General features: G+C 38.4%; 1 protein-coding gene across 2 annotated transcripts in view; it reads left to right on the forward strand.

Moving 5' to 3' along the window:
• The window catches only part of tsen54 (TSEN54 tRNA splicing endonuclease subunit), a 42,393-nt gene that overhangs the window by 9,832 nt on the left and 12,771 nt on the right, over nucleotides 1-19,790 (forward strand). Inside the window, exons 5-6 of one of the 2 annotated variants that reach the window (XM_063019009.1) lie at nucleotides 8,993-9,091; nucleotides 17,520-17,572. In XM_063019009.1, coding sequence (XP_062875079.1) covers nucleotides 8,993-9,091; nucleotides 17,520-17,572 — 152 coding nt within the window. The remainder of the gene's footprint in view (nucleotides 1-8,992; nucleotides 9,092-17,519; nucleotides 17,573-19,790) is intronic. The other variant, XM_063019010.1, reaches the window with a different exon arrangement.

The following is a 19,790-nucleotide window of genomic DNA, read 5'->3' on the forward strand; positions in this document are numbered from 1 at the left end:
TGACAGTACTGCTGCAACAGGTCCAGGTTATGTTGTAAACCCTGTGCAGTGGGCGATAGTAGGACCAGGTCATCTGCATATAGCAGGAATTTGACCTCTGTGTCATTGAGAGTGAGACCGGGTGCTGTGGAGCTTTCTAGAATATTAGCTAATTCGTTAATATATATGTTGAATAGTGTTGGGCTTAAGCAGCATCCCTGTCTCACTCCACGCTCCTGATGAAAGAATTCGGTCCTTTTTTTGCCAATTTTTACAGAGCATTTGTTGTTAGCATACATGGATTTAATAATGTCATATGTTTTACCCCCTACACCACTTTCCAGGATTTTGTAAAATAGACCTTTGTGCCAAATCGAGTCAAATGCTTTTTGAAAATCTATGAAACATGCGTAAATTTTATTTTTGTTTTGGTTTACGTGTAAGTCTATTAGCGTGTGTAGAGTGTAGATATGGTCTGAGGTACGATAATTTGGTAGGAATCCAATCTGACTTTTGCTCAGGATACTGTGTTTCATAAGGAAGTCGATCATTCTTGAGTTAATGATACTGCAGAAAACCTTTCCCAGGTTACTTCTTCACACAGATTCCTCTATAGTTGTTAGGATCTAATTTATCACCATTTTTAAAAATAGGTGTTATTAGGCCTTGAGTCCATACGTCAGGGAAGTATCCGACAGTCAGGATCATGTTGAATAATTTAAGAATAGCTAATTGGAATTTTTTGCTAGAGTGTTTTATCATTTCGTTTAGGATGCCATCAGGTCCGCTAGCTTTGTTTGGTTTAAGGGATTTAATTTTGTCATTTAGTTCCTGCTCAGTAATTGGAAAGTCGAGTGGGTTCTGTGAGTCTTTTATTGCAAATTCAAGGTTGGTAAGTTTCTCGACTATATTGTTTTGTTCTAGTCTTTTATCGGGTTGAATATTTTTGTAAAGTGAGTTAAAATGATTGATCCACGTGTCACTATCTTGAATGGCTAATTCTTTTGCATTGTTTTTCTTTAAAGTGTTCCAGTGCTCCTAAAAGCTATTTGTGTTTATGGATTCTTCTATTCGAGTTAGTTGATCTAAAAAAATTAGTTTTTGACTTTTTGATAAATACCGTAATTTGACTGTGGTCGGATATAGGTGTGAGTGGTTTTACCGTAAATGCATCGATATATGAAGGATCTAGGTCTGTAATTGTATAGTCTACGGTGCTGTTGCCAAGAGGTGAACAAAAAGTGTGCCTACCCAACGTGTCCCCCCGTAACCTACCATTTACGATGTACAGACCCAGGCTTTGACAGAGCTGTAGTAGGGCTTTTCCATTCTTGTTGATGTGCTGGTCGGAGTTGTGGTGAGGAAGGTTTGTAGTGTTCCGAGGATACTGGTGTCCAAATATATAGTTGTTCCCTTGCTCTGTGTTGAAGTCTGGAAAAGAGCCGGTGCGTGCATTTAGGTCTCCGTATATCAGCACGTTTCCCTGGGCCTGAAAGCTGCAGATCTCGTTGTGTAGCTGGGTGAATATCTCCTCATCGTAGTACGGGGAGTCACTGGGGTGAATGTATGCTCCACAGAGGAAAATGTCTTTTGATGTGTTTAGTATGTCCTTGCTGATTTTAAGCCATGTATGGTATTTTCCAGATTTTAAATGTACTATCTTCGTTGATATTTCTGATTTAATCCAGATTATAATCCCGCCGGATTCTCTTCCTCTTTTAACTGTGTGTATATAGTAGGGCTGGGTATCGCCACCAATTTCCTGGATCGATTCGATTCCGATTCACCAGGTCCCGATTCGATTCGATCTTCGATTTTCGATTTTCGATTCGATTTTCGATTCAACACATTTAGGCATATTTGAGTTACATTAACAGGTTTTGTTTACATATGTGCAGATGTTCAGAGAACGAATGTGATAATTGTACAAAGAACACTCATTATTAAAAATATTTGTGTATTTTGTTTACATAAATAATTAATCCAAAACATAAAACAGTAACATTCAACAGCCAGGTGTATGTTTACATTACATTTACAATGTTGTAGCATGTCAGACAAATGAAATAATAATAAAAAATGAATGTTACTGTTTTCTTCCATTTGTCTGACATGCTACAACATTGTAAATGTAATGTAAACATACACCTGGCTGTTGTACAGCTTATGCCAAGTTTACACTACACGACACTCTGATTAACACGTGGTCACTGTAATGTTCACACTACACGACTGATCGGCGATGGGGAGTTTTACACTACACCATCCATCACCAGGGGGAATCACAGGCGAGCTTCTCTGGTCTCCAAAACTACGTTTTGTCACGAAAACACACGTGAGAAGTGATGAAAGGTTTAATGATACCACGTCCAAACATGCACATCAACAAGTAGCGAGCAATCAAAGTTTGTGCGCTGATGAAATAAATGAATCTGAGTGGATTTGGCAACACGAGCAGCATGGATCGTTCTGTAGTGAGTTGGAGGTTAATAAATATTTTGTTTTGTAGAGAACGATCTCGCGTGTGCTGATGTATTCTGATAGAAACTATATTGCGCTCCACCACCTGTTTCCAACCTCTCCCCTGTGTTTCCCCTCGCTGTTTCTCACATTGATTGAGAGCCGAGTTTTGATCGCAGAGCGAACACCGAGTTCCTCCCGAATCCAGAGCCGAGCGAAAATCAGTGCAAAAAGTTGTGTAGTGGTCATAACTTGAGCTTCTGCCATGCTAAACTGATGTGCAGGTCAGATCTCGTTGCATGAAAAAACAGTGGCTGGTCACGCGAAATTAAAGGGGGTAACAATAGTAATAGATTTCCGTGTGCACCGTAAAAAGGGGCGTATTTAAAAAATCGATCTTGCATTTATATGAATCGATATCGGATCGTTCAAATAAAGATCGATTAAAATCGAAAAATCGATTTTATAAACCCACCCCTAGTATATAGTGCTTTTTTGGTTTTGAGTATGCTTTTATATGATTTTAATATATTACAATATTGGAGGCGTAAATCGACATTTTTTTGGGTCCCTGTGCTTTTGATTGGAAAGGGTCCTTAGTTTTTTTTCTAATATTTTGGCATTCTATGTCAAACCACTTTTCATCTTTTAATTGTTTTGGTTTATTTGGTTTATTTCTTTTTTGTTTAAGCTGGCAAATTTGGGCGGTTTCAATGAAAATTTTATTAAGATGTTTTACTGCGTCAAGAAAAGTATTTAGTAATGTTTGTATTTTAGTGCTGCTGATTGCCTTTTGGAAATTTTCCGTGCTGTTTTGGGCCCATCTGTACGCTTTAACGCTGTACAACCTACTGGGCTGTGCTTGTATAGTAAAATTAGTTTTTGACTTTTTGATAAATACCGTAATTTGACTGTGGTCGGATATAGGTGTGAGTGGTTTTACCGTAAATGCATCGATATATGAAGGATCTAGGTCTGTAATTGTATAGTCTACGGTGCTGTTGCCAAGAGGTGAACAAAAAGTGTGCCTACCCAACGTGTCCCCCCGTAACCTACCATTTACGATGTACAGACCCAGGCTTTGACAGAGCTGTAGTAGGGCTTTTCCATTCTTGTTGATGTGCTGGTCGGAGTTGTGGTGAGGAAGGTTTGTAGTGTTCCGAGGATACTGGTGTCCAAATATATAGTTGTTCCCTTGCTCTGTGTTGAAGTCTGGAAGAGAGCCGGTGCGTGCATTTAGGTCTCTGCATATCAGCATGTTTCCCTGGGCCTGAAAGCTGCAGATCTCGTTGTGTAGCTGGGTGAATATCTCCTCATCGTAGTACGGGGAGTCACTGGGGTGAATGTATGCTCCACAGAGGAAAATGTCTTTTGATGTGTTTAGTATGTCCTTGCTGATTTTAAGCCATGTATGGTATTTTCCAGATTTTAAATGTACTATCTTCGTTGATATTTCTGATTTAATCCAGATTATAATCCCGCCGGATTCTCTTCCTCTTTTAACTGAAGAAAGTTTAGTTGAGGGAATAATGATTTCGTTGTAGTCTGTCGGGCAGTGGATGGTGGATCGACACCATGTTTCTTGGAGGATTAGGATGTCCGTGTCTTTTGTGTGTTCTTTGAATTCTGGAGTTTCACTTTTACATCCAAACAGTGAAGATTCAATGCCCTGAATGTTCCACATAGAGATAGACAGTGGTCTCATTCTCTTGGTTGTACAAAGTTTACAATTAAATTAGTTTTAAAGTTAGGGATAAAGCTAAATAGAATTTGTACTTTTTATATACAAAAGTGAGTGGGAGTAGGTAGGTAGGATTTTTTTGGAGCTGTGTTAACCCAGCAGTTTGGTGCTGATGAGGGTTAGCAGCTGCTTAATTTCTCCCAGTTCTGTAGCATTGTCGCTTGTTGGGTTTTTTACTGCTCCCGCGTAGCTCAGCTTCTCTGGCTGTTGGGTGATGCCAGTCTGTTGAGTAGTGTGGCTGGGTCCTGCTTGCCTGTTGTTGGTATTTTTTCGTTGTGCAGGGGCAGCTCTTGTGGAGGGGCAGCTGTGCTGTTGCTGGTAGTGCTGCAGATGCGTCGGGTAGTGGTGGCTGGTACTGTGTGTGCTCTCTTGATAGACTCAGCTACCCTCTCTTGCCGAGTTCTTAAGTCATTGGTGCCTGTGTGAATGATGATGTGGCTCGGTTCATCCAGGATACACTGTGTAAGTATTTTATGTGCGTTGTTGGTTCCTGGGCACCAGACTTTCGCAACTTTTTTACCAGGAAAGAGTTTATCCTCATTTAGAAATTTTCCATTTGAGTCAATTAGAACCACTATATCGGCCTTGATGTTTTTGTTTGGTGTTTTGTCTGATTGTCCGGGTGTGGCTGAAGTTGTCTGTGCTTGACGTTGTGGTATGGGTTGCTGTGCTTGTGTTCTGGAAGGTTCTAGTTGGTGGCTCTGTGATTCGGAAGGCTGTGATTTTAAATTTTGAATTTCTGGCTGTGCAGAATGTGGTTCCGGTGTGAGGGGTTCCATCGCTGTATTTTCTATAGTTTCCTGGCTGGAACTGATGTCCTGTGGTTTTTCTGTCAAGTACATCAGGTTTTCCTCTTGTTTTTGTAATTTGTCTTTTAGTGTCCGTAATTCCCTCCATAGAGTTTCTCTGTCTTGTTTGAGCTCCTTAACTTCTTCTCTCATTTCCACCAATTCCACTTCCTGTAGTGACAGACACTGTCTGAGCTGGGACAGTTCTTTGGTGTGTATTGTGCAGCTTGTTGTTTGATGGGGTTCCTTTTCGCACCCCTCCTCTTGTGTCTGGTCGAAGGTGCAGTCAATCAGTCTTTTGTTGGATGTATGGCTCCTCATTGTTAATTCCACCTCATCTGATGGCTGGTTGTCTGCCCTTTTCTTGCTGATGGCCCTTCTGCTGGAGGTGTTAACAGCCCCCTCATCGCTGTTCACCCCTCCACTGTTGCTTTTAATGTGTAAAAGTCCTCTTGTACAGTGCTGAGACTGGCTTCATTCCCTTGAAATTGTATTATGCCACTGTGGAGTACATTAATGCTCAGAAATCCAATTTCACTGTCCTTTTCTTTCACTACAATTTGTCTTCCATTGGTCAGACCTTGTTTTTTATGGTGTTTGTAATGTGTGCATAGAACTCTGTGCCATGTATTGGGTAGCTCTGTGTAGAACTGAAGACTGGTGATGGTCACATTTTCTCCTGTTAGTGTCCAATCTGCTGTTAGAACTTCAGGATTGTCTTTCAGATAGTTCTGCTTGTATGTTTTCTTTGCCTGTGCACTTTTTAGTTCTTTTGGATAGTTGATGGCAAGAGAAAGTAGTTTTCCAGTAGATGCCATGTCCATGCTGATTTATTTATCCCAGATGTTTGCTTATTTGACTAAAAATAATTTATCTAGCAGGTTCTTACCTCTGCACTTTATAACTGCTTTTTAGTCCGTTTGTCCTTATTGGGTTTGAAATTGTAGTAATCCTTGAAAAAGTTTGTCTGAATTGAAGTCCCTTTTGCACTTTGTCTTTAGGATAGTCCTTTTCCTTTGGTGTGGTTTATCCGATGATTATTACAAATGTTTGTCCTCCAATTTTCTTATTTTGTTCTTTTATGTTGTTGTCCTCCTACCTTGTTTTATAATTAATTAATTTTTTATTCTGCTTTATCCCATTTAAAACTATTTAAATTGTATAACTTCAGGAGCTCCAGTTGAGCATGTCCTCTCCAAACTCTCGATCCAAAACTCATTTACCACTATACCTTGACAGTTGTTGGATTTGCAACTTTCGCTTATAAGTCTGGATGGTCCTTTTTAGCTTTGGCACAGAGAACTAAATTTCAGAAAACCAGCTAAATTGTGGACTCATCTTACCACAGTACACATTTTCACTGTGTTTTAGGCCACCTGAGATGAGTTTCTTCATAGAATTGATGTACAGCTTTCTTTTTGTGTAACAAAGTTTCAGGTTGTGTTTCCTGATGCAACGGTGGACTCTGCTAAGTGACAATGGTTGTCTGAAATACTCCTGAGCCCATGTGGCTTTAATTGTCACAGTAGCATGACAGTTGCTCATACAATTCTGTCTGTGAGCTCAAAGGTCATGCAATTTCAACAGTGGTTTCCAGCTTTGCCCTACAAGGACAAAGATATCCAGATTCTCTGAATCTTTTTACAGTATATTAAACAGTAGATGGTGAAATTTGCAAAATTGCATTATTTGCCAACTTGCATTGGAAAATGTTCTTTTTACTTGATTGCCAATTCTCTCTTGCGGTTTGGCACAAAGTAAAGAGACACAACCCATTGCTTGTAAAAACTGATCTTTTGGTGGATCCTTCTTTTACATCCAATCATGATTCTTTCACCTGTTACCAATTCACTTACATATTGTGAAATGCTGTAACTTCAATATTCTATGACATTTCACTCTTATTTTGCTTTTGTCCCAACTTTTTGGCATCAAATTCTAAATGTGTTTCTGTTTACAAAATACAAAAAAGTTCATCAGTGAAAACATATTTAAAATAAATATTTAAAATAAATAAATAAATATTTTTTACTTGTTGTCAATGTATAAAATGCCCCAACTTTTCTGGAAATGAAGTACATGTATATTTGAGACAGTTTTATTAACCTTATTGATGGTGCTCAGAAAACAAAATACTTAACAGAAGATAACTTTCATATAAAGCCTTAGTTGCAAGGGAAATAATTACAGATACATTTCTAAGTGCACGTTGTCTAACTAAAACCATTTAGTAATTTTAGTCACAGTTTAGTTTAAAAACTGAGGTAAAATCTGGGGGGTAGCCCAGGACCTTGATGTGTGACAAAAAGGAAGTGCAAAAATGGCAAGTAGTTGGTTTTTTTTCCCTCTTTGCACCCAATTTGCATTTGCTTTTGTTCCCTCTGCACTCTGCTGACCTCCAGCTTCTAAACATGCAAGAAGCCTGGCAGGCTGAGGAGTCACGGAATAGAAAATGTTTACATTGCCTTTAAAAACAATAGTATTAATTAATAAAATAAATAATTAATTAATACTAATAGAATAAAAGTAACATATCTTATAAAACCAGCAGGTGTCACATTTTGCCTCTGCAAAGGTACACAGTATCTGTATCAGGCAACAAATTATAATCAGAAAATACGGCAAGCGGTGATTTCCAGGGTCCAAGCACAAATTAGCCCAATATGACCCATTACTTGAGTATAGGACCATTCCTGAACATAATTCTATCTCTATGTCTTACAGGGTACCTGGGGGGTACCTGTTGACAAAGCCTCATGTCTGGATGACTTACAGTTTGGTCTGTGCAGTGGTCAAATACTTCCTGCAACCTGATTGGTCAGTGGCGGCCATGTTTTTTTTTTTTTTAGATATGATGTCAGGAGCATAAAATCTGAAGGAGGATATAACACAATCACTGCCAAATTTCATGTCAATCAGACAATCATTGTTTGCGTGCCATTATCTTGCATGTTATAGCACCATCTAGCACTGCAGTTTTTTTTTTTGTTTTTTTTTTCTGTTGGTCCTGGATTTTGTAAAGTTGCTTTGAGACAATGTCTATTGTAAAAAGCGCTATATAAATAAAGTTGACTTGACTTGCAGTTACACCGTATTTTTTGACATAGCCTAGGAACCTCCTATGCTATGTGTCTCTGAGGTTTTTGTGTCAATCAGTGCAGTTCTTTCTGAGTTAAAAGCAGTATATGTGTGCTTTATGCTTTGCATGCTCCACCAATGTTTTTGACACTGTAGAAATTCCAACATTCCATTTTTTGTTTTAAAATTTTCGAAATTGTCCACACACTCTCTTTTGAGGACAGGTTAGAACTGCAGGCAAGCCAATTAATTACCCATACTCTCTTCTTCAGAGCCATGACTTTGCATAATGTGTGCAGCATGTGATCTAGCTAAGGAAATGGACATCCCTGGTAAATGTATTTTCTGCATTAATGCTTCCATCACAGAAGTGTAAATTACGTTTGCCAGGGGCACTGACACAACCCCATACCATGACAGCTCGGAGCATACAGCATCCATTTCTTCCTAAAAATATCTGAAATACTAATTCATCTTACCACAATACATGTTTCCAATGTGTGATGGTCCATCCTTTTGAACATGGTTAACATAAGGCTTCTTTTTGCATAGTAAAGTTCTACGTGGCACTTGTGAATGCAACTCCATATTGTAGTGCTTGACAAAGATTTGCCAAAATAATTCCTTGGACATGAGGTTATATTAGCTATTGATGCATGATGACTCTTGATGCAGTGCTCCCTGAGGGATTAGATATTGTGTTCAGCCTTGGCTTGTACCCTTGCCCTTTATGCACTTAAATTCCTCCAAATTCCCTTAATCGTTTAAAGATATCATACACTGTTTAAATCATATGGTAATGTGGCAAAAACTTAAACTGTTATTTACACAAGTAACAGTGTGAGATAAAAGAAAATCTTTGATCTGTTAATTCCCATCATATGACAAGTTGCTTTTAATCATCCCATTGTGTCATTTACTTATTGTTCCACATTAAATGTTGCAGGGTTGCTTGCAAGTTTTCTACAAGGATTTTCCTCTGTCAATTCAGGAGGGCTATGAAAACTTTCTTACTGACGAAACAGTGACTTTACATCATTACCAAGTGAGTTTAAATTTAACCTACCACTATGCAAGAGTCATGTACAGTGTATCACAAAAGTGAGTACACCCCTCACATTTCTGCAGATATTTAAGTATATCTTTTCATGGGACAACACTGACAAAATGACACTTTGACACAATGAAAAGTAGTCTGTGTGCAGCTTATATAACAGTGTAAATTTATTCTTCCCTCAAAATAACTCAATACACAGCCATTAATGTCTAAACCACCGGCAACAAAAGTGAGTACACCCCTAAGAGACTACACCCCTAAATGTCCAAATTGAGCACTGCTTGTCATTTTCCCTGCAAAATGTCATGTGATTTGTTAGTGTTACTAGGTCTCAGGTGTGCATAGGGAGCAGGTGTGTTCAATTTAGTAGTACAGCTCTCACACTCTCTCATACTGGTCACTGAAAGTTCCAACATGGCACCTCATGGCAAAGAACTCTCTGAGGATCTTAAAAGACGAATTGTTGCGCTACATGAAGATGGCCAAGGCTACAAGAAGATTGCCAACACCCTGAAACTGAGCTGCAGCACAGTGGCCAAGATCATCCAGCGTTTTAAAAGAGCAGGGTCCACTCAGAACAGACCTCGCGTTGGTCGTCCAAAGAAGCTGAGTGCACGTGCTCAGCGTCACATCCACCTGCTGTCTTTGACAGATAGGCGCAGGAGTGCTGTCAGCATTGCTGCAGAGATTGAAAAGGTGGGGGGTCAGCCTGTCAGTGCTCAGACCATACGCCGCACACTACATCAAATTGGTCTGCATGGCTGTCACCCCAGAAGGAAGCCTCTTCTGAAGTCTCTACACAAGAAAGCCCGCAAACAGTTTGCTGAAGACATGTCAACAAAGGACATGGATTACTGGAACCATGTCCTATGGTCTGATGAGACCAAGATTAATTTGTTTGGTTCAGATGGTCTCAAGCATGTGTGGCGGCAATCAGGTGAGGAGTACAAAGATAAGTGTGTCATGCCTACAGTCAAGCATGGTGGTGGGAATGCCATGGTCTGGGGCTGCATGAGTGCAGCAGGTGTTGGGGAGTTACATTTCATTGAGGGACACATGATCTCCAATATGTACTGTGAAATACTGAGCAGAGCATGATCCCTTCCCTCCGGAAACTGGGTCGCAGGTCAGTGTTCCAGCATGATAATGACCCCAAACACACCTCTAAGACGACCACTGCTTTATTGAAGAGGCTGAGGGTAAAGGTGATGGACTGGCCAAGCATGTCTCCAGACCTAAACCCAATAGAACATCTTTGGGGCATCCTCAAGCGGAAGGTGGAGGAGCGCAAAGTCTCGAATATCCGCCAGCTCCGTGATGTCGTCATGGAGGAGTGGAAAAGCATTCCAGTGGCAACCTGTGAAGCTCTGGTAAACTCCATGCCCAGGAGAGTTAAGGCAGTTCTGGGAAATAATGGTGGCCACACAAAATATTGACACTTCAGGAACTTTCACTAAGGGGTGTACTCACTTTTGTTGCCGGTGGTTTAGACATTAATGGCTGTATATTGAGTTATTTTGAGGGAAGAATAAATTTACACTGTTATATAAGCTGCACACAGACTACTTTTCATTGTGTCAAAGTGTCATTTTGTCAGTGTTGTCCCATGAAAAGATATACTTAAATATCTGCAGAAATGTGAGGGGTGTACTCACTTTTGTGATACACTGTATATGAGCCATGGTTACTAATCACAATTTTTTTTTGGTTTAGTTACTTATTAATGTACGTAGTTTTGTTGACCACTCCCCTGCAAGATACTCAACACAAAGCCTTAAATACTCTGTGTATACCTTGAAAATAACCCATTTGTTTTGAGCATTTTTAAAATACATTTTCCAGTTATGAAGCCACATGTTTATTATAGTAGCTTGATTGTGTTTCAGACTGCTTTGATAGTTTCAGTTACATTGACAGAGCACACATAGGAGAAATCTTGCATATTTTTTTGAAAATAACCATTTGGAAGTATTTTTATGTTAAATGTATTTTTTGGTGAGATAACATTTTTAAATATACAGGTACTGGCTTTAAAACATGGGCAATTTTAGTGGTTTAGTGCCCTCAGTGGGTATTCCTTTAGGTTACATTTACTTTTATGGCATTTGGCAGACATTTTTTTCAAAAGCAGCTGACAATTGTAGCTGGGTACAGTTTGAGCAATTAAGGGTAAGGGGTCTTGTTCAGTGACCCTACAGTCGCAACTTGGTGGTGGGGCATGATCTCTAGTCTAGTACCTTAACCACTACAGTAGTTACTGTACTTCTATTTACAGAATTCAACAGAACGACAATATACAGTACATGAGCCTACTGTTTACTGAAATTACAAACAGCAAAGCACATGTAATAAAGCTTATTAAACCAAAAGGCAAAATCACACATTGTGAATGATTTAGAAAAAGCAACAAGCAGTTTTTTATGGGCTCACTCATTACTTGGTGGAGTATGTTTACATGTTTATATGTTTACCCATGTCCTTGTAAAAATTTTTGAAATTTTCACTTTTTCTCACTTTTTACCTGTGCAAACAAAATAATGTATTACTTTTTTTTTTAAACTGATAATTTTTTTTAGTGCTAAAGTCTACACACCTTAGTGAGCTGGCAGCACAATTACATGAGTATTGCTCCTAAATGGACAACACAAGATAGCTTGAAATGTTTGATGCAAAGTGCCACTTTACTTGCCAACTCCTAAGCAAGCAAGCCCTCTCAAAATTTCTATGAGGAGATCTCTAAACAAAATAAGTTTTAAACAGCAGTCACTTGAAAGTTTACGGATATTTAGACAGTAGTGTTTGCAGCAATGTATGTAAAAGTATGTCTCCTAACAAACACTATATACCAGGGGTGTCAAACTCAAGGCCCACGGGCCAAATCCGGCCCGCCACGTCATTTTATGTGGCCCACGAGAGCTTAAAAGACGTATGATTGTTGTGATGGTTCAGAGACGCACTTATGGGACACCTGCACCTTTAAGCAGCAACCGTTGACATTGTCATGGCAACTAACTTTGACCTTTGCTAAGAAGCCATGTCACTTTTACGTTTTAGTGGCAAAAGAAAGCGGGGTAATGTCAGTAGTGTAAAAAATAATAAATAGAAGTTAATTCTCTTGCAAGCCAATACAGAATCATCGCCTGGAGGTAGTAGACATTTATATTGTCAGTTGTTTGTAAATGTTTAGCGAGTATGTTACGAATTTACCGTAATTCCATAATTAAATACGGTTGTTACCGTTACTATAGCAATTTTTTTTTACACAAAATGCTAACTCGTTAGTGCTATTGTACGTTTGTACTATTGTACAAAATTTCATATTGTACTAGATGTAACACAGGACTACAGCTATGTGCATGTACTGTATTAAGTTTTTTTAGTGTTTTTATTGTTTGTATTTTGTAGTTTTACCGACCTTACTGTATTTTGGAGCGAGTTGTCTGTCTGTCTGTCTAGCTGAGAAAGGGGGAAAAATCTCTTTAAAACAATTGTCTTAAAATACACTGTAAAATCGTACTTTAACTGCATCTCCCACAATGCATGCCGATTTTGTAACATGCAAAGTGATCGCATCCTGCCACTAGATGATGTTGAGAAATATTTACAAATAATCTCAAAATGTACATGAAGAAAAAACTGAGGCAGAAGGAGGTAATTTAATGAAATATGGGAAAGTGAATACAAGTTTGTGTTTCAAGAAGAAAAAACGGTACGTCTCTCGTGTTATACGTCCGTGTCTGTGGTAAAGGAGTACAATATAAATGTAAATATACATTATAAATATACAGAATAAATTTGAAATTTTGACACCAAACACAGAATTTAGTCTCCAAGAAAAACAACAAATTGTCCAAGACTTAAAAGGCAGACTGCAATCACAGCAAGATATGTTACAATCGGCCCTTTGAGGGCCACCATAATGCCCTCGGTGAAAATGAGTTTGACACCCGTGCTATATACAGTTAAATTATTTAATAAAACATGATGTGCTAAAATGAAAACAAATAAAGCACAAGACATATTGTAAAAGAAAATGTAATTTATGTAACCGTTGTAAAAAAGTAATTGACCTCTTAACTGCTGCACCACATTAAGAAGTAATGACTGTTACTAAAAACTCTCTACATTTTTATTGTAGTTTTTCACATAACTGAACAAATTTTAGACTACTTAACATTACAGAACAGCTTTAAATTAAACACACCACTAGGTTTTGAGTCATAAAACTGATGCCACATTATCTTTGACCAAACGTGACTGTAATTCTGTTTATTTTCAGTCATTGAGACTACTTACAGTAGTGTTCAAAAAAATAGCAGTGATTTAAAAAAAGTGAATAAAGCACAAAATCATTATAATAACTTTTATTTCCATACATGCAAATGCACTGAAAATACTACACTTTCAATTCTAATTCAAAACATTAAAAAAATTTAGCCAGTTTGTGTTAATCCTTTACAGAAAGTTAAAGAAAAATGAATATTAGGCTGTTCAAAAAAAATAGCAGTGCCAGCATTTTTCTTTGAAAACTCAAAAAATGTATGTATAAACTGAAATTGTTTAAGGTTTCACTTTACTGAACTAATATTTAGTGGCATAACAATTGTTTCCGAGATCTGTGTTGCATTGAGTCGACCAACTTCTGGCACCTCTGAACAGATATTCCAGTCCAGGATGATTAGATCACATTCCACAGTTCTTCTGCATTTTTGGGTTTTGCCTAAAAAAAAAAAAACGCACTTCAGATGTCAAGTCAACTTTATTTATATAGCGCTTTTTACAATAGACATTGTCTCAAAGCAACTTTACAAAATCCAGGACCAACAGATACAAAAACCCCTGTTGAGCAAGCCGAGGGCGACTGTGGCAAGGAAAAACTCCCTGAAAATTACAGGAAGAAACCTTGAGAGGAACCAGACTCAGCAGGGCCCATCCTTTTTGGGTGGTCTGGAGGATACTTTAAATAAATACACGATTTACACAAAGCATACAAACACAGAATTAAATGATCTAAAAGTTATAACTGGTAATAAATAGATAAATAAATAATAATAGAGTTGTTATTCGCTCTAGTCTTCAATAAAGTCTGTAGTGAGTTCTTGTCATTCTTGGTGCAATTACTCCAGACCCGTCACATCCGGCAGGAGCAGCATAGTTGTCACGGCAGTCTCGACTTTAATCCTTAACCTCGGCGGGTAAACAGGTTTCCATCAGAATGCCTTTGGAGTAAAACAACAAAGAATGTAGTTAATAATGTACAATGCTAGTTGAGTTAAACAGTTTTACAGAGAGTTTTAGACTCCGGCAGCCCTAATTATTACAGCATAACTAAAAGGGAGAGCGAGCAGGTAACAAGGTCATGAAGGCTTTCACAGGACATCAGCGCCCACCTCTCCTACCCAAACCGTAGTGATCGGACAAGAGAGGCAGAATGACAGCAACCCAACATCCCTGATCACCACAAGTTTCTATGACCAAGAACCCCCAAGCTCTGCGCCTTTGTCTATACTAATCAAAAGCCTGAGAAAATAAATATGTTTTCAGTCTAGACCTAAACATTGAGACTGTGTCCGAATCCCGAATAGAGGCAGGAAGATTATTCCAAAATTGTGGAGCTTTGTAAGAAAATGCTCTTCCACCAGCTGTGGTCTTTTTAATTTTAGGAACTATAAGTAACCCTGCATCTTGTGAACGAAGTGGACGTGCTGGGTTGTAGTGATTTAATAAGTTCACTCAGATACTGTGGAGCCAGACCATGTAGCACTTTATAGGTTAGTAAAAGTATTTTGTAATCAATGTGGAATTTAACTGGCAGCCAGTGTAGAGATGATAGAACAGGACTAATATGATCAAATTTTTTAGTTCTAGTTAGCACTCGAGCTGCTGCATTTTGAACTAAGATGTCAGCCCACAAGTTCTCTATGGGATTGAAGTCAGGGGATTGGGCTGGCCACTCTATTACCTCAATCTTGTTTGTCTGTAACCAAGATGTTTTGGGTCATTGTCATGTTGAAACACCCATTTTAAGGACATGTCTTCTTTGACATAGGGCAACATGATCTCCTCAAATATTCTGATATATTTAAATTTATCCATGATCCCTTGTATGTGATAAATAGGCATAACACCATGGTATGAAAAACATCCTCATATCATCATTTTGTACCACCATGCTTTACTGTCTTCACAGTGTACTTTGGCTTGAATTCAGTGCTCAGGGGTCGTCTGACATACTGTCTACGGCCACTAGACCCAAAAAGAACAATTTTGCTTTCATCCCCACAAAATGTTGAGCCATTTCTCTTTGGACCAGTCAATATGTTCCTTGGCAAATTTTAACCCATTCAGGACAGGTCTTTTTCCTAACAACGGGAGTTTGCAAGGAGTTCTTGCTGGTTAATTGGCTTCACTTAATCATCTTCTATACTCACTGGTAACTTCAGATGTTCCTTAATCTTTCTGGAGGTGATCACTGGCTGAACCTTTGCCATTTTGGCTATTCTTCGATCCATTCGAACAGTAGTTCCACACTTCCTTCTGCGTCTTTCAAGTTTTGTTTGTCACTTCAAGGCATTTGAGATCATTTTAGCTGAGCAGCCAATAATTTGCTGCACTTCTCTGTATGTTTTTCCCTCTACAATCAACTTTTTAATCAAAGTACACTGTTCATCAGAACAATGTCTGGAACAACCCATTGTACCCAGTATTTCAGAAGGAAATGCGCTATGACGAACATGTGCAACATTTGCCATCCTCCTACCTTAATAGGGACAGTGGTAGCCTAGTGGGTAGAGCTTCGGGCTATCAACCGGAAGACTGGCGGTTCAAATCCAGGCAGCCACTGTTGGGTCCTTGAGCAAGGCCCTTAACCCTGTCTGCTTCAGGGGCGCCGTACGATGGCTGACCCTGCGCTCTGACCCCAGCTTCCAAACAAGCTGGGATGTGCGAAGAAAGAATTTCATTGTACTGTACAACTGTATATGTAAAAATGACAAGTTAAGTATATCTTCTTAAATTAGGGCCAAAATTGACACCCGTTCTTCTGCAGAATGAATGCCGTCACCAATTGAACTTCTCACTGCTATTATTTTGAACAAGCCCCTTTCAATCAATGCTTTGATTACTCAGAATAAGCAGCATGCATGTGTTAATTGTTGGGTTTGTTTTGTTTTCACTACTTTACTACACTTTCAAGTAAATTTTTTGCTATGTAGAAATGTATTTTCTACTAAAAACAGTGATTTATCAGGTTAATGATGTGTGACTGCTATTTTTTTTAACACCACTGTACTTAATTACAATGCTGTTTGATTGCTAGGACCGCCTTATATTGTGCCTTATATTTTATATGCTACAATAATAAAAAATGTTAAAACATTAAACACACCTTAAATTTCACAGCAAATTGCATTTTTCACGGGAAACGGCTCATTTCACAAGACACGGCTCATTCCACGGTCCGTGACACGATTTTCATGGCCGTGAATTAGGTAGAGCCTTACATATAGTATATCTTTCCCCTTCTACTCTTATGGAATTCTGTTGTCAGGACCATGTGTTCATGGAGACACTTAAAGGGCACTACTTGACTTTGATGGTAAAGGTGGGAATTTTATTCTGCAAGATTTGCTAAAGTTGTTTAAGTAAACAAGGATGGGAAATTACTTACTTAACAAGGGTGATATGGATGTTGGATATTTTTGGCCTCTATGTAAATGAAAGTATAAAATCATGCTTTTTTTAATAATCTGAAATCATTTATCATGTGACGAGCTTTAATAACTTTCTTAATTTCATACCCATGCCCTTTGATGGAGTGGTGGGGTGTTTTCTTTTGCTCATTTAATTGTACCCAATGCAAACTTGACCAGGATAAAGCGTAAAAACAGACAATGACTTTCATACCTAAAAGGACTACAAGTATTTTGTCTTCTCTAAAACTGGGCAATTTCCTTATTTTTACACTTATTTTTTTACAAAAGTAGACAGGTTACAGCAACAGTAAACTAAACAAGGCTACCATGCCGGCTAATAGCAAGGTAATGCCTTTCTAATACCTAATACAATTTTCTAAAGACCTTGTCAACCATTAGCAAAACAACCTCTGCTTTATTTATTATATATTCAAAATTATATATTTATAAATTATAAATTTAATAGTGTTTTCATTTTTTCACATTTCATACTATTTCTGGTCATAATTTGCCCCGTTTCAACTTTTCTGAAATGTGTTGCAGGCATCAAATGAACAATTGCTGTGTTACCCATTAAAATTTCTGGTTTTAAAATTCAACGACATCTGTTTAAAAGTTGAGATATTCTGTAAAATGCAATAAAATCAAGAATCTGTGGTTTGTAACTTCTGTTATTAAGCTTATTAGGTTATATTAAACGTGATTCCTTTTTCTCTTTATAGGTCTTTGCTCATTTAAAGAGACTGGGATATGTGGTAAATCGCTTTGACTCTAGGTAACTGCTGTTTATATTCACACGTGCATTATGGTTTAATATATACAAGCCTAATTTCCAGAAATGTTGGGACATTTTGTTAAATGTAAAAAACAAGAATCTGTAGTTTATTATTGTCTACAGTACAAAGAATTGACTTTAAATGTTTTGGCTGACCAACTTAATTGTGTTTCGTAAATATATAAACCAATTTAGAATTTGCTGCCTCCAACACACCTAAAAATAGGAGAAACAATATGAAAGTGTAGAATATTAAAGTTACATCATTGTAAAACATTTCATAACAAGCAGGTCAGTTGTAACAGGCAAGGGTATCATGACTGGATATGAACGAAGAATCCACAAATAGCTTAGTCTTTGCAGGAAACGATGGGTCGTGACTCATCACTTTTAGATACTTGTCACTTAGTTCAAAAAGAAAATTTCTTAATACAATATTGCAAATAATTTGGGTCTTTACCATTTACCATACATAAAATTGTAAAAGTATTTTCGGAATCCAGGAAAATGTCAGTTTGTGCAGGGCAATGCCAAAAAATGATGAATAATGATTAGTTTCCAAAATGATGAAAGTGTGTTGCAGACATCAAATAGAATAGAATAGACATTTTATTTATCATTGTGCATAGTGCAATAAAATTCTGTATGGTTATATCTCAACATAATTGCAAACGCAGACGCAAAACATGCAGTCTGTAACAGTAGCAAACAGTCAATAATAACAGCAAATATGAGCTAAATATGTGTCTGTGTTCTTAGGGGCCTGTGTGGGAGTGTGCAGAGGGGGTGATGGGTTATATGTATAGTGCAGTGTGGCAAGTAAACAACAGGTTGGTTATTAATGAGTTTAATGATTCTGTGTCCATTGGATTTTGTGTGCAGGGCTCTGTAGCGCCTGCCAGATAATAGGAGGTTAAAAAGTTTGTGTCCAGGGTGTGAGGAGTCTAAATATTATTTTTTTCTGCCGGTTCCTGGTTCCTTGTTGTGTACAAGTCCTGGAGGGTTGGCAGTTGAGCACCAATTATGTTCTCTGCTGTTTCCACAACTTTTTGCCATCTGCATCTGTCCTTTTTCATGGTTGATCCAAACCATATATGTGCACAGGACAGATTCAGTGATTAAAGTGCCAATGAACTGTCAAGAATTGCTTCAACAGCTCCTGTGGCAGGCCATGTTTCCTTAGTTGCCACAAAAAGTACATACTCTGCTGGGCTATTTTGAGGATGGAGTTGGTATTGGACTTATATTTCAGGTTTTTGGAGATTGTAGCTCCCAAGAACCTGATGTTTTCCACAGCTGACACAGTGCTGTTGGATATTGCATTAAGGGTTTACTCTTAAAGTCCACTATCATCTTTACAGTCTTGAGTGTCAAGTAAAGTCAAGTCAACTTTATTTATATAGCGGTTTTTACAATAGACATTGTCTCAAAGCAACTTTACAAAATCCAGGACCAACAGATACAAAAACCCCTGAGTGTGTTCAGCTTTAGCTTATTCTGACTGCACCAGAGCACCAACCATTTAATCTCCTGCCTGTATGCAGACTTACCTCCGTCCTGGATTAGTCCAATGACTGTATTTCATGTGGGCCTTATCTGTTGTGTCCTGCCTGTTAGAAAGCTGGTGATTCGCTGACAGATGGCGAGGGACACTAAGTTGAGACAGTTTGAAGCAGAGGATTTTTGGGATAGTAGTGTTAAAAGGCTTAGGTGCAATCCACAAAGAGGATTTTTGCTTAAGTTCTTGGACTGTCCAGATGTTCTAGGATGTAGTGCAGTCCCATGTTGACTGCATGATCCACTGACCTGTTTGCCCGGTAGGAAAACTGCAGAGGGTCGAGCAGGGGGCCTGTGATGTTCTTTAGATGTATCATAACCAGTCATTTGAAGGACTTCATGACCACATATGTTAGAGCAACAGTCCTGTGATGGAGGGTTTCTCAGTGATTGGGATGATGGTGGAGCGTTTGAAGCAGGATGGGACTTCACACAGCTCTAGTGACTTGTTAAGGATCTATGTAAAGATGTGTACTTTTGTCCCAAAAATGTGAATGTGTACTGTCTGCAGTAGAAGAGGGTCGTCTGCCAGGTTTTTATTTGTCGCAGCAGAGTTGGGTGGTCTTAGGAGTACTTAGTGATGTCTTGCAGGCCTGCATGTACAGGGCACTATCCCCACTTTACTAGGCATCTTCCTTCAGTTGATAAAGTTTCCTTAATC

Source organism: Trichomycterus rosablanca, chromosome 22 (genome assembly GCF_030014385.1).
Source record: "Trichomycterus rosablanca isolate fTriRos1 chromosome 22, fTriRos1.hap1, whole genome shotgun sequence".
Taxonomy (NCBI): Eukaryota; Metazoa; Chordata; class Actinopteri; order Siluriformes; family Trichomycteridae; genus Trichomycterus; species Trichomycterus rosablanca.